We start from the raw sequence: 25,236 nt of genomic DNA, 5'->3' as shown, positions 1-25,236 counted from the left end.
AATCACCCTAAACTAGTAACTCACATATTTTAATTTGAAAACACAAACTATAGTCGACACAAGGCATAAAGTAAATAGAGTTCCATGAAGCACACCATTCCAGATTACATATAATTAAATTGTAGTCGAAAAAACATAATTTTTCCGACGTCGCCTAGTAAAATAAAATTGTGGAATTATATGCACCGATGGTATTTTTAAACGTCCGCTAATTTGGCATTAAATTAGAAAGAAAAGAGTCAGAGTAGTTACGTGGGTCTCTCATAATAAAAATTAAAAAAGGAAAAAAGGAAAAGAGTTCAGCGGCTTTTAACCAAAGCAGTCGACTTTGTTCTTCCCTCAATTTTGGTTTATCACCATTTCCTAGCTTCATTAGTAATTGAGGCCTGAGAAGATCTATTTCCTACCCTTCTTTTGATAAATAGTTCTATTTCCTACCTTCATTAGCAAACTATATTTCAGAATGGTTGTTTGAGTTTTATGGTCATAGGATTTAGCACATATTTCAATTAATATGTAAAGTCTTGATTTTCCATTTGTATTTGTGATTAAAAAAATAACCATTTAATCTGGAAGCCATGTTGCTTTCGATTTGTGGAGAGGGTGGATTGGAGGTGAAGGAACCAGAATGGAAAGAGTAAATGCTGGAACTAAAAAAATCTATGGAGATGGTGTTTTTTTCACTCAACTGATAATTGACGCTTTCTATTGGTTGGAAGAGAGAAGGGTCCAAATTCCAAAGGTAGGAAAGGAAGGCCATTAGAAAAAGACTGGGGACTCTAGGTGAGAAAAAATGGGTGCTGTGGAAGATGAACAGTAATGAAGAAATAGAGGAGAGATATGATCATTAATGACGACAGAAATTTTTGCCTCTGTCATATCTAATTAGAATTAATACAGGAGAGAAACTTCATAAAAAAAAAAAAAAAAAAAAAAAAAAAAAAAAAAGAGAGTATGGAGAGGCAAAAATGACAAGGAGCATTTTACAGCATTTCTCTTTTTCTCTCTATGGATAATATATGTACATAAGAAAATTTTATATCATGGATATTTATATTGTTTTTATCTTACAGTGGAAATTCTATGTCATGGATATATATATATATATATATATATAAATATATATATATATATATTTATTGTATGAACGTTTAAAATTTTAAAAAATTATCGTTTTTGTAAACTTTTATATAATAAAAAAAATGCAAATTTTTAGACCATAGAATGATTATATATATATATATATATATGCATTTTCAATTTTCTATCTGTCGTTTGATATTCTTTCATTAATGTTGTAGTACGTTTCATAAAATTCTTAAAACATATGATAAGGTTCTAATATTTTCAATGACCATCAGCAATAAAAATGAGGTTGTGTGTTTTAGCCCATTTGGTATTATGTACAAATTATTTATTGACACTTCTTAGTTATATACTTATATGATTCACCATCCTCTAAAAATTATAGAAATTAGGAAACAAGTGCATGAAACAGAGTTAAATTAGAATTGGTGTATTTCTAGTTTGGCCAACTCTGCTTTTGCTCCAACTTGTTACTAAAACTGCCAAATTAAACCAAAAGCCATGAACACCCATCGGATTAAAGAGACCAGTCATACACAACATGAATCCAAGATGAAAACTGCTAAATATTCTAAATTCTTTTTCAAATAATATGTCAAGTTATTGATTGCTAGTAATATATAAAATTTTAGCTTTTAATTAAATAAAATATTGATAATGAAAATTTTGGCAAACTTTTTCTCTTCGCAATAAATTTTTTCATATATTAAGTTTAATTTTAAATAATTTTTTTGTTTTTATTAAAAAAAAATTTTGGACCACTGTATTCAGGCCCCAAAGACTAGGTTTAAAATTCAAGTCCAAATTCTGGGCCGATGGTTGTAAATCGGGCCTGAGCATTAAAACCAGAAATTACATCTTGAATTGGGCTTTGAGGGTCCCAGTTTACATAAATCAATAACGTTAGCAAGGGACCCATTTTAGCCTCCGAACAAAAAATAAAAACGCTCCAGATCCAAAAACCAAACACACCCTTAAAAAAATTTTCAAATTGCTTTTTCAGCTTCTCTCTCTGTCTCTTTCTAATTATTATTAATAATAAACATTTTCATTTTTATTTAAATAAAATAAAACAAAATAAAAGAGACCCTACAAGGACCACGTGCTTTTCCCCGATTCCTCCAAAATTCAAATTTCTTTTCCCACTCCTCACCTCCAACGGCTACGTTCCTCTCTCTCTCTCTCTCTCTCTCTCTCTCTCTCTCTCTCTCCCTCTCTCTCTCTCTTCTCCTTCTCACTCGCTCCTTTGTCTTCCTTCAAAACCCTACGCTTTCTCTCTCTTTCTCTTTCTCTGTGGAATTGTTACTATCTCTAGGGTTTCTGAGTGTACGAAATGAAGCACTTCATGCAACCTAAGAATCCGATCTTGAGAGAAATGGAGCCTCCGCAGTCAAACCCTAGTCCGGCGAAGCCGAGGCCATCTCGGAAGCAGAAGTCGTCGAAGGAGAATGCTCCGCCTTCGGATCCGAACTCGTTGGTCTCAGATTCCAAGCATTCTCCGGCCGCCGTTAAGTTGAGGAGTCCGTTGCCGCCGCGTCCACCTTCGTCTAACCCTCTCAAGCGGAAGCTCATCGTGGAAACGGTGCCTGAGAACTCTGTGCTTGGAACCTCCGACTCTGGTGTTCAGGTATCGTTGGTGGTGCTATTTTGGCTTTAAATTGTGTTTATTTCCAATCTATTTGTTTACTGAGAAAAAATTCTTGATCTTTTTGGTTTAACTAATGAAATTGATGAAATTTCTTCTTAATTTGACTTGGTAAATCTTCTATACTCCGATTGTGGGAATATGTTGTATGATTGAAGGAAAAAAAAAAAAAAAAAAAAGCCGTTGAGTAGAAATTGCTAAAAAATAGTTGAACTCTTGACGACTGTAGCAAAAAAAATGGTTGATTTCCTTTTTAACTTGCTTTAACTGGGCTTCAGAAGATGATGATGTGAATCCAATATTTTGTAATTACTCCAGTTATTCAGTGTTTGTTGGAAGTTTTCTTAATCTGCTATTTGGTCTGTGAGAGCACTAAGAATCTTTCAAGGGGGGAAAACATTTCAGATTTTCCGCCAACAATTGTATGTTAAGTTGCTGAAACCTATTGAAGTACCAAAATTGCTGTGTGTCCTCTTTTTCAATTTTCTTTAGTCTCAGAGCCATTGTTGATTGTCACAATTTTTCATTGAAAAATTTCAGGTAATAGTGCGAATGAGGCCACCACGCGAGGACAAGGATGAAGGAGAAATGATAGTTCAGAAAGTTTCTGAGAAATGTTTGTCAATCAACGGGCAGACGTTTACTTTTGATTCGGTTGCTGACACAGAAGCAACTCAGGCATGACCTTCAACAACATGATTGTTTGCAAATTGTTTTTTTGAATAGAAGATTGTGGATAAAGTTCGTAATTGCTTACAAACCTTTCTGTTGCAGCTTGATATTTTCCAGCTCGTAGGAGCGCCTCTTGTTGAAAACTGTATGGCAGGATTCAACGGTTCAGTTTTTGTCTATGGGCAGGTATGGTTGAAGTTGTTTGCTTTTCATTCTGGATATGCATTTTATAACTGTGAGTGGTGATATTAATTTTTTGAATTTCTGAATTTCTGAAAATATAATTGTTGTCAGACGGGAAGCGGAAAGACTTATACCATGTGGGGTCCATCCAATGCATTATTGGAGGAGAACTTATCCAGCGATCAACAAGGATTAACCCCTCGAGTATTTGAGCGTCTCTTCGCTCGCATGAATGAGGTCAGCTTCAATTTATTGGAACTTGTTGTTACATTCATCGAGTTATATATTTACCTTAAATTTGCCCTGGAACCTCTTTCTGCAGGAGCAAATTAAGCATGCTGATAAACAACTAAAGTATCAGTGTCACTGTTCTTTACTTGAGGTATATAGTTAACAGTATCCTTTCAGGTTGTTTGGCTTATTTTAACCTTGTAATTTCTTCTGCTTAATATATAAACTGATTTGCAGATTTATAATGAACAAATCACAGACTTGTTGGATCCTAATCAAAGAAATCTCCAGGTAAAAGGAAATTTAACTCTTTTTAATAAAAAATTTGGTATGGATGACATATTCTTCTCAGATCCTCCATTGGTTTTCTCTTCCAGATAAGAGAAGATGTCAAATCAGGTGTCTATGTCGAAAATCTTACAGAGGAGTGTGTAAAATCAATGACTGATGTATCCAAGCTTTTAATAAAGGTTGGCTCTATTATTGTCTTTAAGCATAGACATAAGTTATTTTGGTTATCTGATCTTACGCAAGAGTAATTTCAAAAAGAAATTTTAGCAGTAATAGAACGTTCTGTTGGGAAATTTTATGAGCATATTTAAAAAATAATATTCCTTTCCAACTCAGTGAACTGTTCGATTAGAATTTAGCAACATAAAGAATATAGAAAAATGAACATATCTCTTCTTATTCAGGAAAAACCATATCCGGTTCCTAGGCGTAGTAAATATACAAAAGTTTTACTGGAGGATTTTCACAGCTACACACATTAAAGAAGGCATATCATTTTTCGCTTCTATAGATAGAGAGAGAATAGAGGTGTAAAAATGTTACTGTGATGGTTCTTCAAGTATCTCAATTATTACTACCGAATATACCATGCAGGGGCTGTCTAACAGGAGAACAGGCGCAACTAGCATCAACGCTGAGAGTTCTCGTTCACATACTGTTTTTACTTGTGTTGTTGAATCCCGATGCAAGGTAACATCCTCCTTGTTTTGACCTGGCTGTCGATTTATTTATTTTTAGTGCTAAATGATATAAATTTATGTTTCTGCTGTACGTGAATGTATGTAGTTGTAATTTAACTGTTTCAAGGCTTTAAAGTTAGAATTATTATATTTATCTTTTAGACTTTCCCAATGGAGTAAGCTGGTGTTTGTGTACTTGTAAATCAGAATGCAACATGATAATCTTCACAGCAAATGATATAAGCTGCCATCGACCACAAAAGCTTAACATCTATGCTAATAAGCTTTTGATTTGATACTAATTTGACTTGGCAATAGACAAAATTGTCTAACTATTTTTGTGTTTGAATTTTGTTTTACTCTATTTAATTTATTTAGCTACACATGTAAGTTCCATTTTCTGTCCAAATATTGGATGGGCTAAGTTCCATTTTCTGTCCTAATATTGGATGGGCTTACAGTTTGTGGTAGTGTGTAATGGTTTATGTTAACCTGATATAAATTAATGGAACTTTTGTTGGTCCTTTCTTACATGTTGGGCTGAGAGAGATTATAAAAGTAAACTGTACTATTTGTAGAGCACGGCAGGTGGAATGAGCAGCTTCAAAACTAGCAGGATAAATCTTGTTGATTTAGCAGGATCAGAGCGACAGAAGCTAACAGGTGCAGCAGGGGAGCGCCTGAAGGAAGCAGGAAACATCAATCGATCACTCTCACAGCTTGGGTATGGTTCAGTCTATACTCTTACATATTGATCTTAATGTAGAGGTAGAAAATATAAATGGAGTAATGGAGATATAGCTTCTATTAAATTGTCCTTTGTTTTCTTATGCTGAAGAATTTTATATGAAGAAAGGATAAGAGTAGAACTATTATTAGGGATGCTAGCAGCAGGTGTAAATTAGTATCGGTGTCACCCTGATACTTAGCTAGCTTTTACCAGAGTAAGACAATTACAAATGTATATCTAGCACAATAAACAACTGAAAATATAGTATAGAAAAAGAAGTGAAATGAATTATTGTCAAATGAAGGTTGAAATATGTAGATACAACAAAGTTGAGGAAATTACAAGATTGATAAAGCAGTAGGACAGTCTTTTTCAAGAAAAGTATTACTCAAGTCGAATAATAAATAAACATTCCAGAATGGTGCACTATATTAACAATGCCTAATATCATTGGGTTTAAACAGAACCAAAAACCTAAAAGATTTCTATGTAGGGATAAAAGTTTTTTCATGCCAGTTTTTTATCATAAGCACCTTCAAGATACCCAATATCGTTTAGTATTAAACCTCTCCAGAGCACTGAACTAAATTGTGGCATTCAGTAACAGAGCCAGGTGTTTAACGCAGATGGTAAAAAAACCGATAAAAGTAGTTGTGAATCAACAGCCAGTCATTGATATCTATAATGGATACAGCTGGTGTAGAATATTTTTAGTAGTTAAATATGGAATACAAGAAAATAAAAGAAATACTGGAATTTGTTTTTCTAAGCACAATATACTGTTCTTTTCAAGCATTGATGCTGCATAATTTTAGCCTTGTAAATAATATCATGTTTTGTTAGTAGAAAAAGAAAAGAAAAATAAATTGTTTTACTATCTAATGAGAGTGCTGTTGCTCTTTCCTTTCATTCATAGTTTTCATTAAGATGTCTTGAGAGGTTTTTTTATTTTTATTTTTTTTGCGATTTGCTAATTCAGTTAATTTTTGTTGCAGGAATTTGATAAACATTCTTGCTGAAATTTCCCAAACAGGAAAGCAAAGGCATATCCCCTATAGAGACTCTAGGTTAACATTTTTACTACAAGAGTCTCTTGGTGGAAATGCCAAGCTAGCGATGGTTTGTGCTATATCTCCAACACAAAGGTAATTCTTAAGTATTATTTACTTAAAGCAGCAGTTTTTCCTTCTTTTCTCTGGATTGGAAATTCATATTATTCTATCGCAGTTGTAAGAGTGAGACTTTCAGTACTTTGAGATTTGCACAACGTGCTAAGGCTATCAAGAACAAGGCAATGGTTAATGAAGTAATGCAGGATGATGTAAACCATTTGCGTGAAGTAATTCGGCAGCTACGGGTATATATTTGATTGAATGTTATTAATTTTATTAAATCACATATGAGCCACGTCTATATAATTCATTGCAATAAACTCAACAGGATGAATTACATCGAATTAAGGCAAATGGCAGCAACCCAGTTGACTCTAACGGAGGTCATACAGCTGCACGGATTCGTCGAAGTTTAAATCTAATCAGATCCAGCATTAATCGTCCATTTGCATTACCTCATGTTGATGAAGATGGGGATGAGGAGATGGAAATTGATGAGGAAGCCGTTGAGAAGCTCTTCATTGAAGTGGATAAGCAATCAGCTTGCAGTGAAGCTGATAAGTCAGATTCACAAGGTTTGATCTCTGGAGGTGGATGTCTGAAAGAACAAGGTACTGAAGACACAGATGTCAATATGGAAGAAGGAATATCAGAACACGATGAGGCCATGATTGTTGATTGTGAAGAATCCATGAAAGGGATCCCAGCTTGTTCCAATGCTATGGTGCCGATTTCCGATAATGTTGTAAAGGAAAATGACCAAACGTTTGATATGCTTGATGGGAGTTTGTCTGGAATGCCCACAGAGGATAAAACTATTCTTAGCTCCTCATCCAGTAAATTGCCAAACAAAGAATCAGAAGCCAAAATGATGCAAGACGGTTCCTCTTGCCCAAACTCTGAAACTGTTACTGAATTGTCTCCGTGCACATCAGTTTCAGAGAGATGCAACGAATCTCCGAATGGTTTGATAGATTGTGCATCCCCCAATCTCAGCACAGTTCCTTGTAATGTATCCCCTGTACTAAAGTCTCCAACTCCAAGTGTTTCACCAAAACTCAACACAAGTAGAAAAAGCTTGAGGACTTCGTCAATGCTGACTGCTTCCCAGAAAGATTTTATGGATGACAGTAAACTGAACCCAGAGGCTGCCCATATTTCTTTAGCAAAATCTTTGAAAAGAAGCTCTTCTACTGCTATATCTACTCGAACAAGTAAAAGTCTTCTTGCACCAACTGAACAATTGGCTGCAAGCATCCGCCAAGGTCTTGAAATTATTGATAGCCACCGCCAAAGTACTGCTTTAAGGAGGTCAGCATTTAGGTTTTCATTCAAAAGTGCAGAAACTAACCTAATTTTGCCTGCTTCAAAAGTTGACGCTGGTGTGCAAACTGCTGATGATATACAACAAGAAGAATCTGGGGAATTTATGTGTACTAGTTGCAAAAGTAGAATGCAGCTAGAGGCCAAAGAAGCCAAAGAGGCCAATGAAAATTCAGACATGCAGTTGGTACCCCTTGATGCCTTAGAGTCTGCTGATAAATCAAAGAAGCAAGTTCCTAAGGTAAGTTGAGATGTATCAGCTTCGTTTCCGATAAATAGTCCCAAATCTTCAGATTGATATATATGTATTTGTTGAAATTTTTTTTTTTTTTTTTTTTCCTGTTATACTTTTACCACACAGGCAGTGGAAAAGGTTTTGGCAGGAGCTATCAGAAGAGAAATGGCATTAGAAGAATTATGCGCCAAGAAAACTTCTGAGATAGTTCAGCTCAACCGTTTGGTAAATTTCTAAAATATTACTAAGAGTTATTCCTCAAATTATAAATCTGATGTGTCTGAGCTACCATTTTCAGGTGCAACAATACAAGCATGAGAGGGAATGCAATTCCATAATTGCACAGACAAGGGAGGATAAAATTCTTCGCCTTGAGAGCCTTATGGATGGTATTTTACCCACTGAGGACTTCATGGAGGAAGAGCTAGTTTCTCTCACACATGAGCACAAGGTATTAGTTCTTCAAGAGTTTACTTCCACATGCTTTAAGCATTTAGCACTAACCCATTATTTTTATAGCTTTTGAAGGAGAAATACGAGAATCATCCAGAAGTTTTAAGGACAAAAATTGAGCTGAAAAGAGTTCAAGATGAGCTGGAAAACTTACGGAATTTTCATGATATGGGTGAGAGGGAAGTATTGTTGGAAGAGATTCAAGATTTAAGAAGCCAGCTACAGTTTTATGTAGACTCCTCATCCACATCTAGGAAACGAAATCCTATACTGCAGTTGACCTATTCATCTGACCCCAGTCAGGCCCCTCCTCTTACTACAATTCCAGAATCAATAGAAGGAAGTGCTGAAAGCCAATTTGAACAGGAAAGAAGGCATTGGGCTGAGACAGAGAGTAAATGGATTTCTCTTGCTGAGGAGCTGAGAATTGAACTTGAAGCGAGCAGGTCTTCAGCTGAAAAGTTGAAGCATGAGCTAGAAACTGAGACGAAATGTGCAGAAGAGCTGAAGGAAGCAATGCAGTTGGCCATGGAGGGGCATGCACGTATGCTGGAGCAGTATGCAGATTTGGAAGAGAAACACATGCAACTCCTTGCTAGGCATAGGAAGATACAGGAAGGAGTGGAGGATGTTAAGAAAGCAGCTGCTAAAGCAGGAGTAAGGGGTGCGGAGTCCAAGTTTATAAATGCGCTTGCTGCTCAAATTTCGGCTTTAAAAGTGGAAAGAGAAAGAGAGAGACAATATCTCCGGGACGAGAACAAAGGGCTTCAGGCACAACTAAGGGATACTGCAGAGGCTGTGCAGGCTGCAGGTGAGTTACTAGTGCGGCTCAAAGAAGCGGAAGAGGCTGTTGCTACTTCCCAGGTGAGTTGAGTATCAGTTCTGCTTTTATGAATCTTTTCTACTTTGCCATGTTAAGTTTACATTTTTTTCTATGATTGTGCATACATTTGGGATTGTGCATACATTTGGGCAATTAAATTCATGAAAATTCATAATACTTTGTTACTTTCGAAGCAAGCTGCACTTTACTTCACCCTCACACTTCTTTTGGTTTGTATTATTCTTGATAGGAATCTAAGAATCCATGGGAAAGTTTGGTTTCTAAATATTTTGGTAAATTCTTGTTGACGGAAAATGTGGACTCAAAAGAAAAGTAAAAAAAGACTCTTGGAAATTAATTCTCTAATTTTGAGAAAAGTAGTTCAATCCAAGTAAGTGATATTCTCATTTTCTCATGGGAAAATGAGATTATAGCTATATTTAAGACCACCTTTATCCTATATTTACAACAAAATTTTCATTACATCCCAATCCCACATTGCTATCATGTTACCTCATCATATACCAAAAAGTTGGTTGTAAATATTCTTGAAATTACTTTTTGGGAAATCGATTTATTAGAAATTAATTTGATTACCTTGTTTGTCCTATATCTCCATGAATAAAGCACGTATAGATGCATAATCAATATTTCATAAAGTTTTTAGCAAGTAGCATACATTTAGCAGATGATAACTCACTATTCTAAAATGTCACTTCATTTTTGTAAAAAATTAACTTTCAATATGAAAAAATATAATTACATTTTTAACTCTATAAAGCAAAAGAAACTATATTCTCTAAAACTTAAGACATTTTTCCAACTTAAATTCCTTTAAATCTGTATTTGCTTCCTCTCTTAAAATGAGATTACTCTATGATTGTAATTAACAAATAAGCCCATTTGATTTCCTTTTTGTTGGTTTTGGAAGCACGTACATTTATTAGTAAAACAAAAACGCATTAAAGACATTTCCCGAAACTTCAAATTTCTTTAAAATCTGTATCCACGTCATCTCTTAAGAGATTTTTATGCTTGTAATAATAATTAAGCTGATTTTGTCTTCTTTTAATTAGTTATATAAGCACTTACTTATCTAAGTATCTTTTTTCTTCTTTCTTTAGGTTGAGTCAAATTAATTTCATAATTTTCTAAAACCAAGGAAAAAGAAAATTTGCTCTCAATTTCCCTCTAAAGCACAAATTGTTAATCTTTGCTTCATTATGCAATAACTCCTCCATGATCAAGATTAAAGTTGTATTTTCAGGTTTTTGATTGAGCTAGATAGATTTCTACACTTTTCATATATGTCTGTCATGTATGGGTAGTAAGCCTGTAAAATATCCTGTTTAATTTTTACCCAGTAAAATAATTGAACCTGTATGCGGAATCTGGTATCCATATAAATACCACTAAAATATCCTCCTGATCAGAAAAATAATGTTAAAAAAGAACTTCAAATCAGCCTTAGTAATTTTACCTAAAAACTTCCCTTCTAAAACCACCCAGAAAGACACTTGCATAATCCATGAAATCTTTCTCTACAGAAGGTTGCAGAAAACGAGACTCTCTGTGGGATGAATACCAAGAACTGTCATTTCTGTTGAACTTTGTGCTGACATTGTCAATCAGTCAACATGTCCTGCACTGGGATTTATTGTTTTTTAACAGGATAGGTGCATTTTAACACCTTGAGTCCACATGCATTAATTCACTCTAATCTGCAAAAGGCCAATGTCATACTTGGTCCTTACCATGATTAGATGGTTAACAAGTATCATTAGATAATGGGTACAATAGGAACAGGGCAAGACTAAATTCATTTTTACTATGAATTTAGTGATTGTGAACATTGTCTTTTGGGTAGATTAGACGACCTATCCTTGAATACTTTTTGTTTAATCTTTTTTGAAGTGAATATCCAAAAAAAAAAAATTAAAAAAAAGAGGTCATTGAAGTGATTAGTATTTTGCATTTTTTTTTTATGAGTCATATCATTCAGCTATAGACATTCTCATATATTAAGTGTATCCTCCTCCTCCACACTATGTTCCATAATTTTCTATTAATGTTCTAATTAACTCCTCTCAAACTTATGTTGATTCTCCTTTTTAATTCACGACACAATTGAACTTTGTCTGTTATACTCTCTTTTCTTGTGTCTAAGTTACCATTTATTTGACACTTGCAGAAACAAGCTATGGAGGCAAAACAAGAGACTGAGAAGGCCTATAAACAGATGGATAAATTGAAGAAAAAACATGAAAAGGAGATCAGCTCCCTTAATGAACTCCTGGCCGAGTCTCGTTTAGCAAAAGATACAACGATGCCTGCTTATGATGATTTGGCAAAGTACGATGATATACCAGAGCCCCATAGTTCTTCAAGTGATCAGAGGTGGAAAGATGAATTTGAGACATTCTATAAGGGTGAAGATGGTGAGTTAACAAAACTTGCAGAACCCTCTTCATGGTTCACAGATTACGATCGATGCAACATATAAAGAACAAAAGTTTTATTCACAAATTAGTGTATGAATTAATAGTTTCTGTTAAATAGCTTCAAAAATTCATAGTAGGTTTTTGCCAGTCATCTGGTTGGCAAGTATGACCATTTTAAATGGTTTTGTCATTGCAATTTGTATTAAAAAAAATTCAGATTCTTTTGTAAGATTTGAATGAATTTGTTGTATTCTTTTATTCACCACCTCATCTTGTCATAATCTAATCATCTATCCCTGACACGTTCTGCACAGTTTCACCATCTTCCCGGTATTTTTTATATTTTTTCACAGATGCAAACTTTTACATTTTGTGCATACAAGAAATGTGGGTTTCCATAATACTGTCATATTCCAACAGAAATTGTGGTGTGTGATGAGAATGAAAGTGATCAAAAATGGTGTTTTGGAAGGCTTTGGATGTAGCGGATAGAATGGACCCCATTTGTTGCAGAGACAATAGACTTTGTATAAAAGAATTTTTTTCTTCTTTTAATTATAATAAGAAGTGTTGAAGTTCAGATTCATTTATTGTTTGGTTTATGTGTCAAGAGGATAGGAGGCAATATTCAAGTGGAGCAAAGAAGTATGTCTATTAGCGTCTGGTATTAAGCTGGAGGCAAAAGAAAGACAGTCCACAAGTAGTTACTTCAATTTTTAAACAGATATTCTGATATGGTTGGAACTCTATCTTGTTATGGAGACCAAAAAACAAGAAGCTTGTGGCCTTGTCTTTCTCTGACATTAATATATATCCCTACCACTACCACTGGATCATTTTCCTTCTTAAGGGACAGTTTTACTTAAGGCTGGGTTTAGAAGGAAACAGGTAGGCCTCTAAACCCTAGCCATTCGTTATTCAACATGAAATAAATATGTGTTAAAAAAAAAAAATACATATTGATATATATATATATATATATATATATATTATCGGTCTTTTATTGGGATATGGTTTGACAATGTTGTACTAAAATAGTCTTCTACAGATATAATTCAATTAGATAAATTTAACGATTATATTTATATATTGTCGGTTTCTTATCGAGATATGATTTAGCAATATTATACTAAAATAGTCCTCTACAGACACAATCCAATTAGACAAATTTAACGATTATAATAAATTATCCAATCAGTCTAATAAAGTTGTATGTAATTTATATTTATATACCATAAATATTCATATTCTGTTTGGGTGTGTTTTGAGAAATATTAGGAATAAACAAGCTATCAAAATTTAAATGAGGAAAATGGGTTGGAAAGTGACATCAAAGATTTTTCCAAGCATTGAAAATGTAAGATGCGGGAGGAAAACAAACGTAAGAGAACCTCTGGGCTTTTGTTGAAAATTTCGTAAAATTCTGGGCTGGCCCACAGCATGGGTTGGAACAAAATTTTAGGTCTTTGTTGTAACTTGCAAGAGATGTCTGTTTGTTTATCAAAAGTGTTTTTCATTTTTTTACCTTTTTTTTTTTTTTTTCCTCTTCAAAGGAGAAAAAAAAAAAAAAAAACAAAAAAAAGTCTTTTCATGCAACGACTAAAAAAATTAAAAATTAATTCCAATTTGACCCAAAAGTATAGTTGATGAGATTTTAGACAAATGTGTATCTGCATTATTTTTGAATTCTTCATTATCAATTATTGGTGTGTGCATGTAAGTTTTATAAGCAAGTATAATGAATTTCTGTCTTAGAATGATATGTAATTATTATTATTTCTTTTCAACGATAATATAATGTGTAATTACGATAGAACTATTTTAACTTATAAGTTCGAGGGGACAAATGAAGTATGATTAACTCTTTCATTCAACTCAAGACAAAAAAATAATAAATAAATAAAATAAAACCTCTTTCTTCTAACAAAATTTAATCAACATTGTTAGAATAGTTACCTCAAATTTCTTGAAATAAGTTGCGAATCTCCGACTTTTTTGATTCTGTGCTTCCTATTTCGTAAATGGGTCATTTTTATACCAAGCATATCTTAAAATTGTGGCTTCTATTTTGACTATCAAAAAGGGATTGAAAAGGGCTACAAGATGGTGACACATTCGTAGCAGAATTTAGTAGAATAGTTCTTACATTAATACATGAGGGGCTTCTAACATTGCCAAAAGCAATTGCTCAAACCAATTGAAACTATAATTTAACGATCAACCTGGTTGATGATATATATAATGTAGTGTCGGTGACTAAGGATTAATGGACATGAGTCACAAAACTCAAACTCATTACCTTCACATTTTATCAAATCATTAAAGAGTTAGTACCATACTTCTTGATGGCAACTATTGGTGGTCCATTTCCTCGTAATAGATTAAACCAAATATTTCCTTTCTAAAATTAAATTATTTTGTTAACAACTTATAAAGTTGAACGCAATGATAAAACTTCATAATCTTTGTTATATTGTTTCTAAAGACAGTCTAATAATAAAGATTTATTTTCTTAAACAATGATTCTGACTTATGAATTAATATGCTTTTGTTGTCATTTTATCCAAAAGAAATAAATATATATAAATATATACACATATATTCTCCTCTAATTACCTTCCAAATGTCAAGATAGCCTTATGGTTGTTATGGCAGAAGGTACCGACCAATACTTGCATGAAAAACTGGTAACTAATTTAGGGGGATTTTTGGTAGTGATGGTTGGTGAAAACAAATGATAATTACCCAATTTGTGTAATCTCAATCTCATCTCTCACACATCATCAAATATCTAAATACCAACCAAAGTTAAAAGCAAATGCTTCTTGAAGTGAAAGAAAAAGACATAAAGGGGAAGTATGGTATTTTAGGTGCTCTTTGGATAGTAAATATGACAGCCTGGTAAATGGACCCTATCCAATCATAATTAATTATATAACCCCACAAAAAAAAAAAAAAGAAAAAAAAAAGAAAAAGAACACATTACATTTTCCATCAATCCTTCTTGATCAAACGTCCACCTCACAATTCTAATTATAAGAAACTTGATTTAGTAGTCATAGACTGATAATTTATCCATTTTACTTCCTTTGCAAATCTTCTTTCTTTTTACTCAAAATCATTCCATGATCTCTTTATTTTGGTCAAAGGGAAACTTTAATTTAGTTTCTTTGTTATGGGTTTCTTTTTTATATATATATTTTTTATAATATCGTTTATCTAGGGTATGATAATAAATATCGAAATTATGTCATCTAGTCTTCACAATATAATATTATATCTCTTTACACTATTAAAACCGTTTCATAGGCTGTTAACCACTGCTTAATTAGTTATAACTCATGCTTTATTATCAATAATACAAAATAATTGTTTCTTTTAAAAAGGATCAAAGATTTTATTGTTCCCTGTAGCACAACTTAGTTTCAGTGCTTTATTTTTTCTTTTTATATGGTAATTCTAAATTTGAATTTTTATGTTTTCAATAAAAATAATTAAAAAAAAGAAGAAGAAGAATAAGAATAAGAAAAAAAAAATTAAAAAAATACAACAATCTCAATTCCCCATTTAAATAAAATTAGAATAAGAATTATATATAATGTAAATATGTTTAATTTCCCAATTTCACACCATTACACCTACCATGGATGTACATTTGAAGAACAGTAAATACCAAAGAATTTAAAACTTTCAGTTCAAAAATCTTGAGTAGGAGAGTAGTGGAAGAATGGTGTCTTATCAGTCATGTTAACTTGTCTACAGATGATGAGACTGGTTAATTGAATTGTTTGCTTGAATGTCACTTTCCAAATGATGCTGAAAATCCAGGCAGGTACCAAACTACATCTTTGGCCAAAGTGTATTAAAAAGGCCGTCTCATTGGTTGTTTCAGAATTATTTCTTTCTGTTAAACATTATCAAATGCCTAAATCTTTGCTTTGACTAGTAATCAAACAAAACCCTCTCCAACGGAAAACTATCAATTGGTGGTTAGCAAATCATATGCCTATGACCATTGTGGAACACTATGAAATAATAGAGCTTGCAAATTAATAAATAAATAAGTAAAAGAGAGCTTGCTATTAATTTCATTCATGGGACATGGACTAATGTATTAAATACCCAATTATTATATAATAATATTTACAAAAAAAATACTTGACACAAAATATCTTCACTTTTCCATTTTGTAATATGGTATAACGGTGAAAGTTAAAATTAATAATAAATTTGGTGTTAGAACTAAAATAAGAATTCTTCCCAAAAAAAGGAAAAAAAAAAAAAAAAAAAACTAAAGTAAGAAAGTGTTGGCTTGGTACACTAAGTGTTTTTATCGATAAAAAACAAAATTAATATTATAGGTATTAGTTTGTTTATTAATTTTCTTTATGATTCTCTTATTATGTATTTAAATTATATTAAGGAAAGTTCTGGTTATACTAACAAACGAATTCTATATAATTTTATTATAAATTTAAAATTTTACTCATATTTAAAATTATTATTAAGGATATTAGCTAGTTAAATATATTTGTATTGAGAAATATAAAATTAACATTTTAACTATGTTTAGAAATATATTATTGAATATATTAAATTTATTTAAAAATATGTTATTAAAAGTTTTTAGATAAATATATTTCAGATGTGTTTAGAAATATGCAAATGTACATTTTAAGTGCATTCAACAATATACTACTGAATGTATTCAGATATAAACATTTTAAATATGTTTAGACGGATATAAGTGAACGTCTCAAATATGTTCAAAAGTATATAACCGAACATTTTTAAAGATGTTTATAATTTTTATACCAAACATTCCAACAAATATATTTTTCCATTGTTCAAAAATATTCTAATTGAAAAGAAAATTTTGTAACATTTTTATGACTATTAATTTTATCCAAAGATATTATGAAGAATTTTCATAGAGTGATATTTGATTTGTAAACGATTTATAAAAATAAATATGTTTTTTAGCTTAATTAAGATTATATATTATAGATATTTTAGATATTAAAAATATTATGAAAAGTTATTTTATATTTTTTATATATTTAAATGATAATGTAAAAATAAAATTGGAAAAAAAATTTCTTATATTAAATTTTCAAATATTTATATTCTTCCTTTCTAGTTTGCATAAAAGAAAAAGAAAAAAAAAATATATGTAGCTTTCCAAAAAGCACAATTCAGCTTGCTTTAAATTTTCAGAATTGGATGACTACCAATTTTTGTAAAAATATATAATAAACTAACAAAACTTAAAAAAAAAAAAAAAAAATTTGCTGCTAAAGTGTTTAATTCATGTCGTTTTCTTCAGTTTAGTAGATGTAGAATTTACAATCAGGTGCTGCTTTTTTGAATGCAGACACTTTCTTATCCGCCACGTGTCTACATAAAATTTATTAATGAAATTTTGACCACTTTACAATTTCAATTTTCAATTGTTACATCCAAATTCACCAAACGAGTTTGGATTGGTTGGCAAAATTTACCAGGAAAAAGCAAATGATTCAATTTTCTTTTTTGGTGGGTGTCTGGAAATTTGATTTTCCTTCACTAATCCTTTCAGGGAAAGTTTTTCATTCTATCTTTAAAGGGGTATCAATCTACATCTGAACTCCACAACTTTATTCTTCCACTTATCCATTCAGATTTTCTTTTCCATAATTTTCTGTAAGTGGCTGAGATTGTAAAGCTCTCTGATTCCTCAGCCAAGTCACAACTTCACTGCTGCCAACCTTGGTCTTTGATGCTCTTTTCAATTCTTAATAACATTTGCAATTAGCATAAAAAAGACATTCCATTTTTTCTTAAAAAAAAGAAATTGGGATGGGGTTTTAAATTCACTCTCTATATTAAGATCCAATAGATTTTATCATTGAACTGTTTTTGAGAAGACCACTTTATATTTGGTTTGAGTTTTGTACACAATATGTATTTGATTTTGAGAATTATTTTTAAATGTCTAAAATTACTTTGAAAAGAAACCAAAATAACAAAGGCTTTCATAATGTTTGTCTAAAAACATAAATGCGTGTTTTGGCAAATTTTGGTGTATAAAAAATCATTTATTCGGTGATTATGGAAGAAAAAACAATTAGATGATTCATTGCAAATCACTTTACGAACAATTCTCATTTCAATCATTTTCATGACACAAATTACTTTGGATTCCAGCTCAAATCACAAACAATTGTTATTATTTTTATTTATTTTTCTTTGTGAAATGACACACACATCATTCTTAATCATCAATTGGACTTAAGAGACCATTTGTCCCCACTAACCAGCTGGTTTCCAGTAAGAATCTATAATACCACAAGTTACGCGATTTAAGGTAAGATAAATATCACCCTGATTGTGGTCCCAATTATCAAAAAATTTCCAGCTAAATCTGATAGCAACTAAAACGATGTCATTTTCATTCAACTATTTGTGTTTGGTTGCTGAGAAAAAGAAAAAGAACAATAAAAATTAAAAGGAAAAAAGACTTGGTTTTTATTGGAGGTTGATAGTAGTTACAAGACTTCTTTTTCCCCCTTTTCATCCATCTTTTCTCAGCAACCAATTAAAGCAGAAGAATTTGCTAGTCTCAAAAGAAAGAGAAAATTTCAATGGAGAGATGTGAAAAGAAAAAAGAAAAATCCACCATAAATTATAAAAATTCTTAATGAATCAGTAATAGTATTCAAATAGTAAGTTGATCATACATACACAAGGTTCTTAGCCAAAAAAAGAAAAAAAAAAAAAAAATGATGCACAATGTTGGATCAAAAGTTTACATAGAAAACCTCTCTCCTTTAAACCCTCCCAACATTTTTTTTTTCCTTACACTTGCTACATCTTTAAAAAGTAGTCATACAGAAATTTTTTGCACTTTGCTGTTGCAAATTAGTTCTAATATTTTTACTATGTGAAATTCTTGAAAAGAATCCTCAAAAGAATGAATTTCCAAATATTGACTTGCAATAATAAATTAAAGATCAAAAGAGATATGATTCTCTTTTTCTCAAACTGGGAATTGCTCTTGTGTATGTACATAGGGCCTCTCTGTGTCTCTGTCTTTCTCCGGTAAGGGCCTCAATAAAATCCAAGTAGTTAATTACTGATAATTATAGCTCAACTTTCATTTGAGCTGAAGAAGTCATTGAGCCTGCATACAAACAAAACAGTGGATTAGACCAAATTAATAAAAGTTCTCACTTGATTAGAAATCCAAATTAATAAAAGTTCTCACTTTTCAGACTCAGACTTCAAGTACTGGATTTTCTCATGAATATTTTGCATACCGTGAAAGCTCTGCTGTTGAATCTGGCCAAAACCCATCTGAACCACACTTTGAAGATCATCCTCAAAGATCGTCGGAACCTGGAAATTAATTCGAATATAGGCCTTGAGAATTTGCAAGGAAAACATATAAATGTACATTATGTAATAAGCCAAGTCTTTGTTTAATTACTTGTTGTGCAGCTTCACCAAATCCATCTATAGCAGGCAATTGCATGCTTGAATTTCGATGTAGTGCAGAATTAAGATTGTTTAATGGGAACTGCGGCTCTGTCCCATTAGACATGTTGCTATGTAAGGGGGGCATTTGGGTTGGATTGAAGCCATATGGGAATGCAGGCACAGATGAATCTAATGGATAAAGAGGATTTTGTGACAGAGATCCTCGAGATTGAAAGATCTGAATCATAAATTTGAAAAGAAAGTTACTCGAAAATTCTGATTTATGCAGTAAATTATAGTTGGAAATAAAGTGAAAAAAACTTACATCCTTTGACAGAAGAGCCTCCATGTTAAGATCCGAACGAGGATTCACAGTTGCCAACTTCATTGAAAGAAACTGAGAAGAAAAAAAGTTCAACCAACACAGGTTTATCAAGAAAACTAGGCAACCACAATCATAAGCAAAATGGTTGACTATGAAACAATCTTAATTTACCTCGACCTGGCGCTGCAATGATTGCACATAATTTATAATCTCATCAAGCATAACAGCTTTCCCAGTTACCTAAAAAATTAAAAATTCAACCCAAAATTTCAGAACCATTTCTAAATTATTGATTTAAGCATAACAGAACAAGTAATTGAATAATTTAAGCTCCAAGTTGCACATTCTAAGCACCTTGTTGCAACCAGGAACAAGATCCTGAAGGAACTTCATCCTTTCACTGATTTTCTCTCTTCTAACCTGATCAAGCAAGAAAAAACATAAATAGTATGTCAATGGAAACTGAAATCTATACATAGTGAAAAATTAATGAATTTTATAATAAAGCACTGCAATCATCCATACCCTTTCAGCTAGACTGTGGCTATCAGTAGCTTGACCTCTTCTGGCTCTGACATGGATGTAGTCCTTTGGAGGTTCAGGAGGCTTTGAATTATCTTTTGTCTGCTTCTGATTCCCATCCCCTGCAGCTTTGCTACCCCCATTTGCTTCCGCTTTTGTCTTTGCAGCATCCTTGGCATTACCAGAAGCTTCTTCTGTTTTGCTTCTTTTTGCATTTGATTCATCATTACCTGCTGCCACCTGAAAATTCATTCATTTACCCATTTAAGTTTTCCACACAATTTTTTCAACAGAATTCACAAATGGGAAAATTCCCATAATTCACACAACACAAATATATTACCTTTGAACCTTTTGCAGAGGGAGATAAAGGGGTTTCTTTGGTTTTTCCCCTGGGAATGGATTTCCTCTTCCTGGTATTTGCATCAGTTTCACCTTTCACACTCAATTCCCCACTTGGGATCTGCTCAGAAACAGAAGATCCTTCCCTAGAATCACCAAACTCAGCATTTTCAGGTGTTGAAGACCTAGACAATCTATTGAATTTCTTATCAGGAGCTGAATTCCCTTCAAGTGGTGAGCTTTTGTTGCTTTCCTGAACACCCATTTGAGATCCAGCAACAGAAAGAGGATTACTGCTGGAAGCTCTGGAAAGCTTGCCAGATTCAACTCTGAGAATTGATCTAAATGGCAATTCAGTTTCATTCAAACCCAACAATTGCCCATTTAGTCCACCAAAGTTCTTGCTTCCAAAACTGGAAAATCTTGCAGCCCTCTCTGCAAATCCAGGGTCAGCTGAAAATGGAGCCACTAAACTTGTATGATGTGAAGAAGAAGAAGAAGAAGGAGGCAAATGGGTTCCTCCTGGAATTGGTAAGTTTACTCTGATCTGTGGATCCACCATTGAAAGGTTGAGCTTAGGTGGTGAATTCAATGGGGTTCCATAACATGAATTGTTAGTGCTATTACTGTTGTTGTTGTTAATGCAAGACTGCGGTGAAATCTCACCGGAATTGCAAATGCTTCCTAACCTTCCAATCAATTCTCTAATCATAACACAATCACCTCCGACGTTGTTTCCGCCGGAAATCGCCGCCGTTGCGTTGGACGCCGCCGGAGAAGACACAATGGAGCTCAGTGCAGACTCAAAGGGATCGCTCTGATCCATTGAATTCTCCCAATTGGGATTGAAAAAACAACTGGGAAGTTGCACTGAAGTGGAATTCATATCATTGTTTTGGAAATCCATACCAAAACATGAAGAATTCCATGTGGGTTGAGCTAATTTGCTGCTCTCGTTCATTAAGAACACCCTTTTTTTTATCTTTTCTTTTCTTATCCTAGAAAATTTTAAGAAAAGGTCGAAAATTGTTAAGAAAGAAAGCTAAAGGAGGAAAATTGAACTCGACCCAACAAAAAATTCTCAGAACCCAGATGAATGAAAGAAAGAAAATAAAATAAAATAAATCCTGAAACAATCTTTGAAGGAAAATCTTCAACAGGGTTGGGCTTGTTTCAGTAAAAATAAGGAAGCAAAAGGTTGAGTTTTTTTTTCTTTTTTTTTTTTTTTTCTTTTTTTTGTGTTAGAGAATTGGTTCCAAAAGGACAAGGCAAATGATGATGCACAAAAAATGGTCCTTGTATTCCACTCCAACTTACAAGAAAAGGAAAGGAAAAGAAAAAGGGAGAGAGAAAAGAAACAAGTTGATGTGTGGGAGAGAAAGAGAGAGTGAAAGTGTTTTTCTGAGGGGGAGAGAAGAAAAGAAAAGCAAAGCAAAGAGAGAGAAAAAAATTGAGAGGAAAGGAAAGCGGAAAGAGAGAGAGATATTTAAAGCAAGAAAAGATAGATAAAAAGAAAAGAAATGTCTGTTTGACCTTTTTATATCTATAAAAATATTATTTTTTTTTAACAAAAAAATTAAAAGAAAAATTAAAAAAAAAATCTGAGCATAAAACTCCGTAATAGACGGTGGTGCTACGTATTACCGATGGCGGGCCTTCAACGTCAAACTGCTTTAAAATATAATTTTGTTTTTCTGCTTTTGAAATTTACAGTACAGAGTAAGTTCTGATTTTTCACTTCCCAATCAAATTTTTTTTTAAATTTTTTAAATTTTTAACTTTTGCTGGGGAAACTGAGAGGAAAAGGAGTGGTTTGGGAACAGTTGGGTTGGGTATGCCTTTTGTTTGTGTTGGCTAATTGCACAAGTAATCAATTATTTTGTTGTTTGTTACTATCTGTGTTCATTTCAATACTATAATCTATAAATTAATTAAATTTTATTTAAAATTAAAAATCTATATAATTAAAGTGAATTTGTAATATTTACCAAATAAATCGTTGCATTAAGTTTTGGGTGAATTATAATGTGAAAAAAAAAAAAAAACCTACATTTTTACCTATGGTTAGGGGGAGGGGAATGAAAGGAATGCTTATATATTTATTCATTGATGATTTTGCTTGTGGGAGATACAGAGGCAAATTTATTTATTTAGCTATTTATTTATGATGGAAAAGAGAGGGTAATATTATTTTCTAAGTATTGTATTTTTATCCTAGTTTTTGACTTGTGACATTTTGGTAGTTTATCCATATCTTCTTAATATTTTCGCTTGGTTTGAGTCTTGATTTTGACAAAAGAATATGCTAAACATTTCAAATTTTCAGGCTTGTGATTTTTTTTAAAAAAAAATGAGAGTCTAAAATAAAATTTCTACCATCTCTCTTCAGGAAAATAAAAGAAACACGAATTTGATGTTTTATTTACTTGGCAACTATTTTGTAAGGAAACTTGGATGCATTTGAAACAAATCATTTATTCAAAATCAGAAAAGAAATTATAATCCTCCCTTCTTCTTCTTTTATTATTTTTCAAATATATAACATCATTAATATATATATATATATATATATATATGTATATATACGTATATATATATATAGACATATAGATAAATTTTCTGCTTGTCAACTGGAGTTCAGAACATCTTAAACGACACATATGTATTTTTCATTGGATAGACATTGAAATTAATTTATATGTGTGTGTCCAATAAAAAAATATGTGTGTTTCGCTCACATATCCTAAGCTCCATTGCGTAGGAGAAAAAAACAATCTTGAACAGGTTTTTTTAGTTCTATATCAATTAAACTTAATTTATAATTTTATAATTATTGAAATACGAGTTTAGTTTTAGATTGAATGATTTATATTTGAAGTGTTTTTGGATCACAAACCAAACATCATTAGCCTTTGAAATTAATTCATCTCTCATTGGCTTTTCTTTTATTTCTTATGCCAATTTTTTAAATCTTTTATGCATAAATATTGAAAATGTTGAAGATTTTCTAGTAGTTTTTGTTTATGGTCTACTTTTTTGATTATTTTTTTATTGTTTTTTGAGAAGAGAATGACTTTTTATTATCCCCTTTCTTGAGGCCTACAGGAAGGAAGCCATTCCTCTATATATCCCTCTTTAATTGGTCAAATTCATCATGTTGAGTTATATTCAAGGATTCTTTAGAATAAATAAAAAAATAAAAAATAAAAATTACATTCAAGGCTGCTTTTTGGAGTGGGCCACAGAAAGTTCAGCCCACCCGACTGCTCATATGGCCCAACATATTGACCCGGTTAATTAACTGGAAGTTGAGTCTTGGTTGGCTCTAAAATTATGAACCACAAATGAATGGCAAAAATCATAACAAAGGTTTACAAATTAAGAGTAAATTGTAGAGAAAACTTCATTTAAGATCCCTCAATTTTGTGTTAGTTATACTTAGATGCCACAATATAAAAAAACTATCATAATCTTCTATTTGTTAGTTTTTATTATTTAATTTTAATTGTTAACGATTAAATGTCTTTTTACAATATTATTAAATTATAAAAATACTAATTTTTAATTTTTGTTTGGTACTTAGCGAATATGTTTGTTTTGATAGATATATAAAATTAAAAAAGAAATTAATAATGATTTTCTATAAAATATAGGATCTAAATATAATTATTGTAAAATTGAAAAAATTTAAATTAAATTTGCCAATATATATATATATATATATAGATAGAGTATGAGCTACTAAAAGAAATGAGTGTTTGTTACAAGCAGTTTGTTTAAAAGGTGTACTTGGTGTACTTCAAAGGAGTTATTTATTTTGTGGTAGATGAGACTTTTTATTAAGGAGCGGATATGTGGATTAGTATGACAAGCGAAAACCCAATCAAATAAATAAACATTAAAACATTCACCAATAAATAAATAAACCTTAAAAAAGAAAGGCCTAAAAAATATATGCATTTATGTTGGCATTCAATTGCAACTAAAGACAATATTTTTTTCTAAAGATGTGCCCCATCAAGAATTTATAAATCATTCATTGCTATCAATATGTATATTAGTCTACTACGTACACATTCTAATATTACATAATATGTTACGAGAAATTTTTTTCACAACATAATGTGTAATGTTAAAGTCCGCACCAATTTTTTTAAAGTGTTTTAATGAGAGACGAACTATATATACATCAGTTTTAACTTTTAACAATAATCATTTTCTATTTATCAAAAAAAAAAAAAAAGAAAATGAGAGAGAATTACCATCTCCTAAATTATAATAGACGCCATAAGTAAAATGACAAATACCAAGTGTTGTCACTTTCTCGATAGTTTTTTTATTTTCTTTTTTTTATTTTATTTTAAATTATTTATTAAGTTATTATCCATAAAACTTATAAAATATCCATGTCTCTTATCGTGTAGTTTAGGAGATAGTTATAGGAAGACTAAAATATGTGTATGTATGCAACTATATGTTTTTTTTTTTTTTTTTTGGATGAAACATATATATACTATGAAATTCGATTTGATTAGTATGGGTATCATTTCAATTTATTTGGTATAACTTTATTTGTATGCCACTTGTATAATAGGTTGCATAACTAGAATTATCATTATAATTATTTTTTCTAAGCTCAATTACTTATACTTTAATACAGAACCCAATTTAGTTGGGTTAGTTG

At 31.8% G+C, this 25,236-nt stretch overlaps 2 protein-coding genes across 3 annotated transcripts; one reads left to right on the top strand and one right to left on the bottom strand.

Annotated features, from left to right (window-relative positions):
- The first annotated feature begins 2,189 nt into the window (after positions 1 to 2,189).
- Positions 2,190 to 12,167, top strand: LOC107408655 (kinesin-like protein KIN-12B). The gene is made up of 16 exons (XM_048478364.2): positions 2,190 to 2,713; positions 3,272 to 3,409; positions 3,506 to 3,589; positions 3,698 to 3,823; positions 3,909 to 3,968; positions 4,055 to 4,108; positions 4,195 to 4,287; positions 4,703 to 4,798; positions 5,367 to 5,512; positions 6,514 to 6,663; positions 6,746 to 6,875; positions 6,959 to 8,194; positions 8,315 to 8,413; positions 8,487 to 8,639; positions 8,708 to 9,505; positions 11,656 to 12,167. Exons 1-16 carry the CDS (start codon positions 2,420 to 2,422, stop codon positions 11,965 to 11,967), a joined length of 3,969 nt encoding a protein of 1,322 aa, XP_048334321.1. The 5' UTR covers positions 2,190 to 2,419; the 3' UTR covers positions 11,968 to 12,167.
- Positions 12,168 to 18,565: 6,398 nt separating this feature from the next.
- On the bottom strand, positions 18,566 to 22,038 carry LOC107407281 (transcription factor bHLH78). 2 transcript variants are annotated; one of them, XM_048477793.2, is made up of 8 exons: positions 20,554 to 22,038; positions 20,214 to 20,450; positions 20,043 to 20,108; positions 19,860 to 19,928; positions 19,689 to 19,760; positions 19,374 to 19,601; positions 19,152 to 19,282; positions 18,566 to 19,067 (listed from the first exon to the last, which is right to left on the bottom strand). In XM_048477793.2, exons 1-8 carry the CDS (start codon positions 21,511 to 21,513, stop codon positions 19,034 to 19,036), a joined length of 1,797 nt encoding a protein of 598 aa, XP_048333750.2. In that variant the 5' UTR covers positions 21,514 to 22,038; the 3' UTR covers positions 18,566 to 19,033. The 2 variants fall into 2 exon arrangements, with proteins under 2 accessions (XP_048333750.2, XP_048333751.2); XM_048477794.2 differs by having other exon boundaries at positions 19,204 to 19,282; positions 20,554 to 22,037.
- Between the last annotated feature and the right edge of the window lie 3,198 nt (positions 22,039 to 25,236).

This window comes from Ziziphus jujuba, chromosome 3 (genome assembly GCF_031755915.1).
Source record: "Ziziphus jujuba cultivar Dongzao chromosome 3, ASM3175591v1".
Classification (NCBI taxonomy): domain Eukaryota; kingdom Viridiplantae; phylum Streptophyta; class Magnoliopsida; order Rosales; family Rhamnaceae; genus Ziziphus; species Ziziphus jujuba.
The sequence above is the reverse complement of the archived record's forward strand: the minus strand, read 5'-3'. Positions and strand labels throughout refer to the sequence as shown.

Excerpts from the sequence above, each read along its gene's own strand:
- LOC107408655 (XM_048478364.2), top strand. The coding sequence starts at position 2,420 with ATGAAGCACTTCATGCAACCTAAGAATCCGATCTTGAGAGAAATGGAG. Across the intron at positions 4,288-4,702 it reads TATCCAAGCTTTTAATAAAG|GGGCTGTCTAACAGGAGAAC; the intron begins GTTGGCTCTATT and ends TATACCATGCAG. Across the intron at positions 6,876-6,958 it reads AAGTAATTCGGCAGCTACGG|GATGAATTACATCGAATTAA; the intron begins GTATATATTTGA and ends TAAACTCAACAG.
- LOC107407281 (XM_048477793.2), bottom strand. The coding sequence starts at position 21,513 with ATGAACGAGAGCAGCAAATTAGCTCAACCCACATGGAATTCTTCATGT. Across the intron at positions 19,761-19,859 it reads CATTGCAGCGCCAGGTCGAG|TTTCTTTCAATGAAGTTGGC; the intron begins GTAAATTAAGAT and ends TTTTCTTCTCAG. Across the intron at positions 19,602-19,688 it reads AGGCTCTTCTGTCAAAGGAT|ATCTTTCAATCTCGAGGATC; the intron begins GTAAGTTTTTTT and ends TTTATGATTCAG.